Genomic DNA, 14,931 nt, shown 5'->3' on the forward strand with positions numbered 1-14,931 from the left:
AGCCAGGGAGGCTTGACTTTGAAGAAGCTAAGTTTGTCTGAAGCCATGTGCAATATTCAACCAAACACTTCAGAGGCAAACTTTATAAGGCAAGATACTGAACCCCAAATAGCCCCCGATGTGTCATCGGTGTATGAATGTGTGTGTGTTAGAGAGCACTTAACTTGTATAGTGCTGTATAAATGTGTGTGTGAATGGGTGAATGTGATCTGTAGTAGGAAGTGCCTTGAGTGGTTGATATGACTAGAAAAGCACCATAAGTACAGCATATTTACCATTTTACCATTTTAAGAAGGAATGTCATTAGAGGGGTAGGCGCTGACTACAGCCTTCCAGAGCTGCAGAGGTTGAAGTGGACGGGGTCAAAGAAGACAAGAAGAAAACATGTATTATATTCTTGGGATGATTTCCTCTGCTCCCAGTCCTCACCTCCAGTTTACAGTGTAGACAAATAATGGAGGAAAATTACATGGTGCACACTCAGATGGGTTTGCACCTCATGGGCATCAGGTCACAGAAAAATTCAAAGTATTAATGACAAGAACATCACGATGCCACCGGGAAATCTGGGACATAGACACTGGTCAGTGAAGTGAGTTACTGACTGGGCTATTTTACTGACTATAGCTGGACCAGTCAGCAAACCATGGAGAAAGCAGCAACAACATAAGCACTAAGCAACTGTCCCCTGGGAAGTAAGAAGTGTACTACTTTACTGAGGTAGCATAACACATTTGTGATGGACTGCATGATAATGGTAAGGAAAAGCATCATTATCTGGAGGTAGGGTTCTTGGTTCCTGCTCTCCATGTCTCTCTCCCACTCCCTCCAGGAGCTCGTCTGTACAAGTTAAAAGGCTGGTTTACGTTTATATTATGAATGTGAGGCAAAGGGTTGTAACTGGTGTTGTGGAGCCTGATCCACATGCAAACATGCACCTCTGCACAAAGGCACACCCTGTGCATACTTGTGTCCACATATATACAAATGCAAACAGAAACCCTGTGAATGAGTCAAGTTCTGAATAAAGAGATAAAATAGAAATATACATATCTCCATCAACTGTGTAGAGAGTCAGCTCTGTCCAGGTAGATAGCACTGTTCTGGGAAAATGTAGGTAAACACTGCCTCCACATATTAAATTAACAGTTCAATTCTTCAAAATGTCTACCATCCAGCAACACAAAACCCATCGGCCTGTGCACAACAACTCTGTCAATAGCTGCAGCCATTTGTTTACCCTAGGCAGCCTCCGAGCAGTGCCAGGAAACACCAGTGGAACTGCAAAGTGCATCATGGCCAAGGAGCTCAGCCACAGAGAGCAATTCATGATTCATGTCTGCACTACCGTAGGATATTATATATGTTGAATTTTGTACACCCCCACACTGCTTTGCATAGGCCACTGAATGATGAAATCATTGCAGAAGACAAAATCTCAAATCATACAAAAAATAGAAGATACAGTGTGTTTTGTGATCACCCACAAGTGGACTTGTACATGCACACACCCACACAACACTCGTGAATAATGATGCTCCCCCAAACAAGCAGCACCTCCCTGTTTATAGATTGTTACAGGTTGGCAGGCCTTCCACCTAGACAGCCATAAAATGTGTCTACGTCTTGTCCTCAGCTTCTTTTCCAATTTCAGTACATTTCAATCTACAACTGTGCAACATCAATCATTAACCAGGGGTTTCTCATTAGCTGCAGCTCAGAAAGCCAAACATGCCACATAATTACTGTAACTTTCACTTCTGCTCAATCTTCTGCATCCCTGTATATCACAATGACCCTTAAAAGAAATCAACTGATCAGTGTGTACCGATTTCCGTTTGATCAGGTTGATATTAAGTAATAACCTGACTGTCTTGTCATTATATACTCCTATGCTGGCATTAAGGGAGAGGTTAATGGCTGTGATAAGACACTCTGAGAGCATCTCATCTTTAACTTCCTATGAATGGATTTGTTCTGAGGTCATTAGTCCATCAGTAATCAGGAGGAGATGAATATGCATAGTGCTGTGTTAACAGACTGACAGAGCTGTGCTTTTCCTTTGGATGTATCAACAGTGAACAGCTCTGTAAAATGCTTACTGCTGGCTTTAAAATGTGCTATTTGCCAATAATACTGTATTTGGGTTAGCTGAGGACATGAGGGCGATAATCCTCAGGGTCAGTGTTCATTGTGTCTGGCTATTTATACACAAATATTATTTGACCATAATTTCCATATGGTCAAACCATAATGACCATAATTTTTAAACATTCATAGGAGGAGCCTCTATGATGAATGGTATAAAACTGGCTTTGAGGTTGAGAATGCCACTTCAACATGACTTCTCTTCAAAGCCTAATGAAATGCACAGTCACAGTACCTCTGAACTGTGGTTTCTAGTAATGGATGGAAGTATGGGCAGTGCTGCAGGGTTGGACCAATACAGTATTTTACTAAAAAGTTACTCGCCTGTCTGATCAACGATAAGGACGGATTATACTCTGCAGCTTGTTCAGTTTCAGTAAAGCCTGGGATGAAACCAACCTTTTTACTACCTATATACAGTAGCCACTGAATACACATTATATAATTACATTACAATGCCACATTGTATTTTACCTTCATTTTTCAAGATTCTCTTTAATCAGCTGATTTTAAGATATCATCACTGGGCATCTTGTCTGAGAGGAAGTGGAATTGGGCCACAAGGCGGAAACAACAAACATGTCTGCTGGGCTGCATTCCAGGGAGCAGGATAATTTTATCGCTTGGTTACCAGGGTAACCCGGTTTCAGCCTGCATGCAGCCCCTATGCGGATGCCCAACTAGTGGCAGTGCAGATTTCCCTCACTGAAATGCCCCTGAACAGGCTGTAACTCTTGACTCTCTTATTCCAAATTTGCCTCTACCACCCACGTGGTACACTGGTGAGACAGAACCTTCCCTCTGTAACAAGGTCCAAGATACAAAGAGCTGGTTTCTGGTTTGGACCATGCAATCAGGGCAAAGGGGATGGGGGTCCCTCCTCAAATTGGTGAACTCACAGGCAGCTGGTCAAGCCAGGACATGATATCCCTACCCTTGCCACTACCTGTGCTCCCCTGAGCGGTGGTAGCCATGGAAAAGAGGAAATATGGCTACACACCCACACAAGCATACAGTGACATCTTAGCCTGTAAGCTGTTTTGAGAGCGGGTGTTGGTCTGCCATGACACCTTAACCACTATCTGAATAATGAAAAGACACAGAGTTTCTCTGCACCTCTCTCTGTCTCCTCCTGCCGAGACAGAGGACCTTTCTGACACAGCACTTCATTTCAAAGGGCTGAACGTTCATTTATTCATTAATTTATTCATTATCTATACCACTCATCTGTTAAAGGGTTGTGGGCGGACTAGAGCATATCCCACCTGACACTGGGCAAGAGGCGGGGTACACCCTGGACAGATCGCCAGTCCATCACAGGGTCAACACATACAGACAAACAACCATTCACATCTGTGGGCAATGTAGAGTCACCAATGAACGATATGCTTGAAGAATTTGGCTGAAAGATTTTGAGAAAATATCTAACTGCTTTTTTTTTTTTCAAACAGGGACAATGATGAGTAGTGATTAACCACTGGGTCAGTTGTGCGGGTCCAAAAAATCTGAGTTTCCAATTAAGGTCAATTCAGTTCAATGTTATGTTCAGAGTTTGTCAGGCCTGTTTCTGGAACAGGCCACTGGTGACATAATCTGTATAAATACAGATTAAGGGATTAAGGGGTAAATTTACCCCTTGTTTTACTTCAGTGTTAAAATCACTAGAACATTTACAGTAACTGTAACACAAACAGAAGACTAAGCTGATTCAGTAATGTCAATTACTCAGACAGATGAGGCATTAACAAGCACAATTATGCTCCACTGTGTCCTGAAGAGGTGACGCATGTCCCCTCTTCTCTGCAACCACAAGGTTCAGTTGTTGTGTCATGTTGTGTTCATCTGTCTGACAGCTATGGACATCAAGTCCTGCAGACCACTGAACCAATCTTGTTGTCTATTCACAACAACAACCACCACTAATTGAATTCTAGCCAAGGCTCAGGAGCAGGACCACACCAACACTCTTCTTCCAGTTAAATTACCATATTTGTTTTCAGATCGTTCATTCTTCAGACTTTAACTCACCTCTTCCAGCTGACCAGCTAACCACGGGGCAGGGATAAAAAAGTTAATGACTCTTTATTTATTTGTTTATTCATTTATTTATTTTCAGTTTTTTAATTGGCATGTTGATTCCTAAATTGGATTTATTTACAGTTAGCCTGGGAGCTATCCGGTATGTCTGCATCTGGATTGCATCTGTAATTCTTAGTTTCTGTTGTCATTTAGTACTTTTCCTTTTAGTCCTTGGTCTTATTTTGATATTCCTTTTCCTTTGTCTCTGTCTGTGTACTTTTATTTTGAAGTTACTGTCCTGGTTTATAGTATGGTTTTACTTCTGGTCTTTGTCTTACATTTCCCTCCTTTTTTCTGCCCTCACCTGTGTCTTGTTGGCAATCATTCCCCAGTGTATATATAGTCCTGTCTTTCCCCAGTTCTCTGTTTGATTTTTGAGTATTGAGTTTTCAGTCTCACGAGCTTTGGTCCTGTGTTCCTGTGTGGACTCCTGTGTTCCCTACCCAGTTTTGGATTTCTTGGACTCTTGGTTTTTGAATTGCTGTCACCCAGTATAGATCGCCAGTCCATCACAGGGCCAACACATATAAACAGTCATTCACCTATGGGCAATTTAGGGTCACCAATTATCCTAACCTGCATGTCTCTGGATGGTGGGAGGAAGACAGAAGACAGAGTAGCCAGAGAGAACCCACGCAGGCACAGGGAGAACATGTTAAAAAGCGGGACTCGCACCTGGAACCTTCTTGCTGTGAGGCGACAGTGCTAACCACTGCACCACTGTGCCACCGTGAACAACAAAACAGTTATGTGATCTCACTATTTCCCATAGATCACAGTTCAGTTTTCCAAAATAAAATAAGAATCACTTGTGTGTAACATCACTGCACGGTCGCAAACACCTTCTTCCAGCAAAATGTTGCCAAAAATGTATCCATAAGCCTTGAGTTTCTCACTCAGTTCCCTGTTGAATTCTATTGGTGCCAGGTTTGTACCTCCCTCATTTATCCAAACAACCCCTTCCTGTCTCTAGTAAATGCTGATCACACCTCACTTCAGTAGCCTCCATCTGTTTCCACTGGCAGCACCAGGTTCTACTATTCTAGCCTCACTTCTTTAACTTCATGTTGTATCTGTTATCAGTTAACAGCAGGTTGTCAGTTACTCTTTCGGCCATTCTTTCCTCACACTGTTTCATCTACCAGTACCAGTGCTTTTGGCTATTCTCCTCTTTCCATCAACCTTGGCTGTTTCCAATACAGGCACCAGCGGGACAGTTACTCATTCAGCTACTCTCATCTCTCCTCAGGTACTTCTTGCTGTTTCCATTACAGCAGTGGGTTGCCAGTTATTGGTAGTCCTTGTCCTCAGTCTCCCGATTCTATAATCTAAGTTCACAAAGTCCAGAAACTGTTAACTGCAATTCAGTGCTTTAATGATAATTTCAATACATTAGTTTAATACCAATGTTGCTTTAAGTGTTTCTAAGCATTTATCCTGGTAACTGTACATATTTCTTCAGTAAGTCAGCAACACTGTTGTTTCTGTGACTTGTGACCTTGTGTTACATACAGATCATTGGTTAGAGTGTAAACATGTTACCCATTTATAAAAAAGATTAAAATATGACACAGTATGCATATTTTAAAAAATAGATACTATCCAATATGGCTACATATGGACTCTTAGTAACATCCACTTAGTAACATCCACTATAATGATCACTTTGATGAGCACAGACAAGGCAAGATGAAAGTCTGCTATAATTCATCTGCACTGTTTGTGTTGACAGGATGTCAACCTGATATCTGGAGACAGCTGGTTAGCTAGTAATAGCTACATGGCAGGGGCAGATGAATAAAGTAGAATCTGTACACTGTTCACTGCCTGGCATCTCATAGCAACAGATATAATACCTCTTCAACAAGCACAGCTCAGATGAGTGTTCCGAGTCTTCTCTCAGTCTATCCCTCTCACAGATGTGACCTCAGGATTCACCATGAGATAGCTACAGTCAGCTAACCACCATGAACCATGAAGTCATGGCAGTCTGGTAAACTGGAGCAGTTCTGCATAGACTGTAACTATTCATGTCACAGTTAATGGGACTGTTGTGATTCAAACAGCTAATATAGCAGCTTGAATCTGACTTACTTTTAGCTAATTTTGAGTTCCACAGAGCAATATTAAAAAATTCTTCTAACTTCTAGTGTGACTGCCAGATAATAACTAGGCTAATCTCATCAGCTTCCTGCTGTTTCTCCTGGCAGCACCAGGCTGACCATAATTCTGACCATCAGAGTTACTCTGTCACTCTCTTCTCACTTCAGTAACCTTATGCTGACATTAGCTTTTCTCATCTCACGACCAATTTCTACCAGTATTTAGACTGGCTTCCAGGTAGCTTTTGGTTTTTTCAGCAGTAGGTTGCCAGATCAATCATTTCCTTACTCTCTCCTCATTTGGGCAAATTGATGACATTTCTACTTGCCAACAACTGGTTGCCAGTTATTCCTTCAGCTACCGTCACCTCTCTTCACTTCCTCTTGTTTGCAGATCCATCAGTTACCAGTCTGGCTAATTTTACCTCATCTCTCTTCTCTGGCTTCCTGTTTTTCCCATTAGTGACCCCACTTGCCAACTGCTAATTTGATCATTCTTGTCTCACTCTAGAACCATCACACTTCTTGGCCCAAACTGTGCAATAATATTCCTCCTTTTTTGGGGAAACTAGCCCAAAGCTAGCCCCTTTTCCCCTAATGAATAGCATACGCCCAAGACACCTGTCTCTCCCTCTTGCCTGCTGAGTGGAGTCAATGTTTCTGCCGATTTCTTTGGTTCCCTACAACAGTCTGAGTTTACATTCACATCCATCAAATTATTCCACCTTGCCTCCCTGCATTTTTGACCTTAGTGTTTTGTTTTCTTGATAAATAAATCAGCAGTGTTGTTTTTTTTAATACCCCTCTTAATTACTAAGAACTATTGATGCATTCACGTCATTTGCGAATTCATTTTATAATTCATCCTTCTATTTTTATTAAATTATAAAATAATTAATTTGTACATTTAATCACAGATAAGTTATAGATTAGTGCATTAATTTTTAAATGTGTATTAATGTCTGTTTTTTTTGTTCTATTAGTTGTTAATGAATGTTCTATGAGTTATTAATTAATGAAATGCTTTATTATTATTTTCATAACTTCCACCCAAAGAGTCTCTACAGCCATCCCAAACCCACCAGCTGCCCTGGATTTCACAGCCCATCCCATGGTCAGCTGTCCCTCTATCCCCAAGAAAGCTGTGGGGGTCTGCTGAGCACAGAGGCAATGGTAGACCCATCTTGAAGCCTTGCCCACATCACAGATCCTGATCCACCATTCCTATCTGCTGGACACTACACAAACATTTCATATTTAGTAAGACGCTCATTCACATCTCAGTTGATGGAGTTGTCTTTACATGTTCTGTTAAAATCAGCCACAGGGCAGGTTCAGGTTCAGGGTGATCTTCTGGCACCTAACTCAGCACTGATTGCTCATCATATAATCAACTGAATAGCTAATGAGCATTTGATTGCTCATCAACCACTAGGTACTGGGAATGAATAGTGTTTATAATAACCTAATGCAAGACTGAAACATGTTCATCTTTGAAGGATTAGGAAAAAAATGCCAGAGCTTGTGATCTCACTTTGATTAACTTATATATTCAAACCAATAAGAGAATAAAAGATAAAAGATAAAGTCAGTGTGAAAGACAATTAAGTTCATTAGGTATGAATGTGAAGCTTTTACATCCTCATTATTGATATGCAAATAATGACCCTAACAGAATCAATGGTCATCCTGTGACAAGCAGGCTGATCACACAGACACAGATGTTTCCTTCATTAAGGATAAGATTGGTGACAAAACCATAGAGTATATAAGTGAACAGGTAGTGCACCATTGCAATTAATAAAAACATAATAAAACTGTTAAAACTCTTGAATGTATTTAATTTCTTTCTGAGAAGTCTTAAGAAACATTGTGTAAGATAATATTTTGCAAAATAATGTCAAGATTATGTATTTTAACATTACTATATAACTATATTCCCTACATGATGGGTTGTTAATATTTTCCATCTTAAAAACTGAAAAAAGACTTAAACCATTGTGTTGCCTCCAAACAGGAAAGCAAACCCATTCACTTTACTTCATACACAATCTGTAAGCCTACACCTCCATTTTTCTCTTCCATCATTAGCTAGAAGAACCAAAATTGTCCTTGATGACTGCAAAAATAAAGACCAATTTCAAATTACGAAGTGAATAAAGCTATTGAATCATTTATTTGGCCATCACTGTGCTCTTTCTTTGTACAATCCCATATTCTCTTCTCTTTTACTTAGTTTAGTCAATTTTGACTGTTTCAGGACATTCCTTAAAAGCCAAGCCTTTAAAGTCGACACACAGTCCTGCACAAGACTTATTTAAATGTTTCTTTCTAACAAGTCAGGACATGGGGCTGCATCAGAGAACAACGTCCCATTGTCTACAACCAGGTGAATGTGATTTGAATGTGTTATGAACCACGAAGAAGTGTAAATCATCATACTTGATCATTTCTGTAGCAGTGGTAGCAGTTTATTCATGTGCCCTGGGCCCACCTGCATGTATAAAGAGATTGCTCACCTGCAATGCAAGCTCCCTAAAGAGTGACAGAGTTATTAACAGGGCTAGAGGTTGTCCAAGGTCTGACAGCTGCAGCTTGGAGGATGTGTTGCTCTTGTATGATTCTTACCTAAGATCCAGCCCTCTGTGGATTACAGCTCCAACAACCCAAAGGACTGAGCAATACATGTGCTGCCTCTCCAATTAGAGAATACCACTTACTCTGAGGCTAGTTGATCTCACCTTTGAATTCCTACATGCTGCAGATCAGCTGAAGCAGAGGGGAACTTGCTTGAATTTTAAGCTAAAAACCCATCCATGTGGTGAACTGGGGAGCACCATGCTATAATGTGTTGCTTCTGCAGATGAGGCAGTCATTTGGAAACTGTGGCAAGTCAGACTTGCACTTACAAAAAGGAAGCAGAGGCGACTCAGTTTGCTCTGACACCAGCAAACACTCACACACTCATAAAACTAAGCAATAAAGCTGCTGTCCTCCTGAGAGCTGATGTACAGTGCCTGACAGAGAGCTACTGAGAGCCTTATTAAAGGCTTTATTGCCAGTGTCAGATTCAAATTAGTGATGGTGTGCCACAGCCTACTCTCTCTCTCTCTCTCTCTCTCTCTCTCTCTCTCTCTCTGTGTGTGTGTGTGTGTGGATTCAGCCTGACTATACAGGTTTTCTACTACAAGTTATACACAGCTGACTTCAAACACTCAACCATAACATTAAGTTTAGCTTAGAAATGTTCCTCTTCAATCTCATAGTGTACATTTTGTACAACCACACAGCTGCAGGGAAGCCACAGCTATCAGTATTTGGTACTGGATTGTTTGTAACTTGCAGCTTTCAGTAACTAAGACAAAGTCAGATTGTGCTCATTTGCAGAGCAGACAAAAATAATAGAAAGGAATTAATGTCCAGGAACATTTACATCTTTTCTGATTCCTGAACAAGTACATAGAGCAACAATAATCACAGCTGTCACAACATGTTTCTGTCACATTTCTGAAAAATTCTGCAGTGTAAACCCAGATGAAAGCTATGAATCCAGTAATTTCAGATACATTGAATGGACTTGAGAAGTGGCAAATGTAAAATCATCACTAGCAGCCATACAGAGCCAACAAAAATCAATAAGATCAGTCAGAGTTTTTAAAGCTTCTCCAATCAGCACTTTTCAACTCTCACTTCATTTACTCCTTTGTTTTACAATCTGAAGCATCAACATAGCACAGACAGTCAAACAGACTAACTGTATAATGTAAATGCAATTTGGTGTAAATAAAAGGACAAACTAGATGATCTAATATTCATAGAATTTTACACACATATACACTGTAGCCATGAGTAGCAATTACATGCATCATCAGGGACTGAGGAATATATATTACATTTCAATTGCATTCATGAAGTGTGAATAAAACTTGGGGGTCATGAAACAACTTCCCAATAAAGCCCCATTGAACACAAACTGAGACATCACTTTCCAAAAAGGAGATGCAACAGAATCCAGTGAGACATTTCAGCCCAGAGGGCATCTGAGCAGGACAAGAGAGGAAGAGTGAAAAAAAGGACACATGACCACTTCACCAATAGCTTAGTTGATATTACATCATGCCACAAAACACAAAGACTTGAAAAATGGCTTGTTGCTCAGAGCTCCAGCACAGAGGCTTCAACCTGCATCCAAACTTGTGGACCATGACAGGGGAAATAGGAAGAACAAAAGCATTGCTCACTCACCCGTGTTGGCAAAGCAGCAGAGAAGAAGAAGCAGCAGCCAGGAATTCATCTTTGCAAATGAGTATGCCAGTGTTCTCCTGTCAGATGCTGGCACTGAAGCAGAAAAAACAGTTGGGGTAGAAAGAGTGTGTGGAGTTGGGACACTGTAGCTTCCTCCCTCAGCTGCTCCTCATTCAGTCTGACTATATCTTGTTGTGTCTCCTTTGATTCTGGGAATTGGTCCTAAGTCTTCAGTGCTGGGCGTCTCTCTTGCTCCTACTGCTTTCCTCCTCACCGTTCATGCTGCAGTTATCAGGCTTGCTTTACTATTCCGGCTCCCATGCTCGCTCGCTCTGACTCTGCCTTCTGGTTCACTGGCTCCCTCTCTCCTCCCTGCATCTCTCTCTCTCTCTCTCTCTCTCTCTCTCTCTATGGTACAGTCTGTGAGGAAAGAGCCTAAGAGGCTGACTCCTCCCTTTGTCTGCCTGCTCATCTGCCTCTGCCATTTAGATGGTCTAGACTGAAGGAAAAAAAAACTGCTGAATGATTGGCCATATGTTATCATTTAATGAGACAGTAACATAATGTTTAGCAATTTACAAAATTTAAATTTGTAAAATATAAAATAAATTCAACGAAGGCAAGAGGCATCATCAGTACATAAAGAAATATGAAATATGAAAATTCTTTTGAGATTATTTTTGTTTTCTCTTCTAACCATTAAACTATTTACAGGTGTTAAAATCCACTTCAGTTGAAATTGATGAATGCAGAACTAGTTCACTGGGTTCTTGATGTGATAAATGAAATGTTTCTCATGGATTGTATGTTTTTGTTTTATCTTTCTGCTACACTTGATTTGACAACTTGAGTGTATTTTTTTCACTCTAAATGCTAGTAAAGAAGTGCCCCTCCCCTGCTGATTTAGAATTATTTTTTGAGCACTCATGTCATTGGTATTTAGCCTTCCTGAGGCCTACCTAAATACTGCATGTTCATCCTGGTGCTGGGCCTGTTTTGTCAGAACTGTGTGCTGTGGCAATCTCCAAGGTGCTGATCCTGCTGGTGAGAGCAACTGGTGAGCACATCGGAGAGTGCTGTGGCACACAGTCCTCACAGTAGTATTGCTGTCAGAATGCAGTGTTAAGTGAATACACATTCTCCTCAGTTCCCTAGTGAGAATTGTCAAGTTCTTCTGCTGCACAGAATTGGTAGGAAAGTGGTCAGTATGGATGGTGTGTTTACAAAGTGCAAATCAAGTCCTGCGTGTAATTACATTTAGAGAACAAAAGCACTATATTTAAGGTAAGGGAAAGATTGTGGTTTCAGTTAAATGTTCATAAAGTGAAAACATCCTTGGCACGTCAAGTGTTTCAGAATCAGTCATACCAAGAGTTATCCCTCAGCATGAACACTGCTATATCAAAGTGGAGTTGTTGATTATTTTTTAAAAATACGTGTTATTGAAAATGTGTGTTGTTTTCTTCTCTTGTCCTCTCTTCTTTTTCTGGTGTTTAGAGTCGACTGCTATTTAATATGTGTCGTTCCCAAACAATAAATACATGAATAAATAACAGTACTGCACTACTTCTTACCTTTAGTAGGGAGCTGCCATTGTTACATGTGGCTATGTTACTGGTTAAACAACCAGAGCGTGTATATTGCTCCTGAATATAATTTTACCCAAAAGAGAAGACTCTGGCTGGTTACTTATATTGCTACTACTAATTGCTTCTACTTTACTTAGGTTTAAATAGTCATATTGGGTTACCTAGCATATATTCTATTATTTCCACCAACCTCAGTCTCTGGTGATACTTACCATGGTATGTGGGAATCTAATAATAATAATCAATAAATCAGTATCCCAAAACATACCAAAAAGTAGCCTTTTGTGTGAGTATATTAAACCTGTTGTATTTATACCAGCATGTCAACTGCATCTATGGTCTTCAACAGGGTCTCATAAGCATTAGAAGTATTTTTCATTGCCCCCACTTGTGTACAGTTTACATGACTGTCCATTCATCCCACTTTTGATGGAGCATCTCTCATATCTAGAAATCTGACAGAGTTTATTAGGAAGCCAAAGCCCTGACAATCCAGAGTTCAGGCCAGGAGACAGAGCTGCAGTCTTACACGCTTCTCTGTGCCTCCTTTAGAGCAGTCACCCCTCCATTACCCCATAGAGACTGTGTCTGCCCCCCGACCATTTAAATTAACTAAACCAAAGATCAACAAAAGAGGAGTTAGTCACAATAATCTAATAAAAATCAGCACATCCACCTCAAATGTTCAGCAAAATAAAATAATTAAATGTGGATTACTCAATATCAGATCTCTCTCATCCAAAGCTGTACTAGTTAATGATCTGATATCAGATCACCATCTTGATCTATTCTGTCTGACTGAAACCTGGCTGTGTCAGGATGAGTATGTTAGCCTGAATGAATCAACCCCCCCCCAGTCATATTAATACTCACATTCCCCGAGACACTGGCCAGTGGAGGTGGAGTCACAGCCATTTTCAACTCCACTTTATTAATTAACCCTAAACCTAAACTCAATTATAATTCATTTGAAAGTCTTGTTCTCAGTCTGTCCCACCCAAGGTGGAAAACATTTAAGCCAGTTCTATTTGTTGTAGTGTACCGTCCTCCTGGTCCATACTCTGATTTCTTATCTGAATTTTCAGAGTTCCTGTCGAGTTTGGTTGTTAAAACAGATAAAGTTATTATTGTAGGCGACTTCAATATTCATGTTGATGTCAACAATGACAGCCTTAGCTCTGCTTTTTCTTCAATACTAGACTGTATTGGCTTCTCTCAGTGTGTAAATAAACCCACTCACTGTTTCAGTCAAACTCTCGATCTTGTTTTAGCTTATGGTATTGATATTGAACATGTAACAGTCTTCCCACAGAATCCCGTTCTATCAGATCACTTTTTAATCACTTTCGAATTCATATTGCTGGATTATGTATTATCAGCAAAAAACATCCTGACTAGAAATATTTCTGATAATACAGTAGCTAAATTTAAGGAGATGATTCCCACTAATTTAAGTCCAGTGCCTCATCTTAATTTAGCAGAAGCTACTCCCCCCTTGCAGATTCACTACGTACAACTTTAGACTCCATTGCCCCCCTAAAAATGAAAATAATAAAGAGAAAGAGGCAAGCTCCATGGTTCAACAACACATAGGCTTGAAAGAGTGTGGTGTTCCACCAAACTGGAAGAATCCCACTTAGCCTGGCAGGATAGTGTCAAAAGATATAAAAAGGCCCTCTATAATGCAAGAGGCGCCTATTACTCATCATTAATAGAGGATAATAAGAACAACCCCAGGTGTCTTTTCAGCACTGTAGCCAGGCTGACAGAGAGTCACAGCTCTATAGATCCACACATCCCTATAACCCTCAGTAGCAATGATTTTATGAACTTATTTAATGATAAAATCTCTACCATTAGAGATAAAACTAATCACATCCTGCCTTCAACCAGCACTAATTTATGTCAAAACACAGGATCCATAGACTCAGCTTTAAAACCTAACCTTTACTCCTTTTCTCCCATCGACCTCCCCCAGCTCACATCAATTATTTCAGCATCTAAACCTTCAACCTGTCTCTTAGACCCCATCCCAACTAGGCTGCTTAAGGAAGCTCTGCTCTTAATTTGCAGTCCTGTATTAGATATGTTAAATCTGTCCTTGGTAACAGGTTATGTGCCACAGTCATATAAAACAGCTGTAATCAAACCTCTTCTAAAAAAGCCCACTCTAGATCCAGACGTATTAGCCAACTACAGACCTATATCTAACCTCCCCTTTCTTTCCAAAATCCTAGAGAAAGCAGTTGCAAAACAGTTGTGTGACTTTCTACAGGACAATAGTTTATTTGAGGTTTTTCAGTCAGGATTTAGGTTGTATCACAGCACAGAGACAGCGCTTGTAAAAGTTACGAACGACCTCCTGATTGCATCAGACAACAGACTTGTTTCTGTACTTGTCTTGTTAGATCTCAGTGCTGCTTTTGATACGATTGACCATCACGTCCTTTTACAGAGACTGGAGCATTTTATTGGTATTAAAGGAACTGCACTAAACTGGTTTAAGTCCTATCTATCTGATAGGCTTCAGTTTGTACATGTTAACAACTACTCCTCCATGTACACAAAAGTTAGACATGGAGTTCCACAAGGGTCAGTGGTTGGACCAATCCTCTTCACTTTGTATATGCTTCCCTTGGGCAATATTATCAGGAAACACTCCATAAATTTCCATTGTTATGCAGATGATACACAGCTTTATCTGTCAATGGAGCCTGATGAAACCAATCAGCTAGCCAAACTCCAGGCTTGTCTTAGGGACATTAAAA

General features: G+C 40.3%; 1 protein-coding gene across 1 annotated transcript in view; it reads right to left on the reverse strand.

Annotated features, from left to right (window-relative positions):
* Positions 1-10,943, reverse strand: part of LOC108893945 (kin of IRRE-like protein 3) — a 150,033-nt gene extending 139,090 nt beyond the window's left edge. Inside the window, exon 1 of the mRNA XM_018692437.2 lies at positions 10,575-10,943. Within this exon, the coding sequence (XP_018547953.1) occupies positions 10,575-10,623 (49 nt within the window). The 5' untranslated portion in view covers positions 10,624-10,943. The remainder of the gene's footprint in view (positions 1-10,574) is intronic.
* Positions 10,944-14,931: the final 3,988 nt, after the last annotated feature.

The sequence above is a fragment of the Lates calcarifer genome, linkage group LG20 (assembly GCF_001640805.2).
Source record: "Lates calcarifer isolate ASB-BC8 linkage group LG20, TLL_Latcal_v3, whole genome shotgun sequence".
NCBI lineage: Eukaryota > Metazoa > Chordata > Actinopteri > Centropomidae > Lates > Lates calcarifer.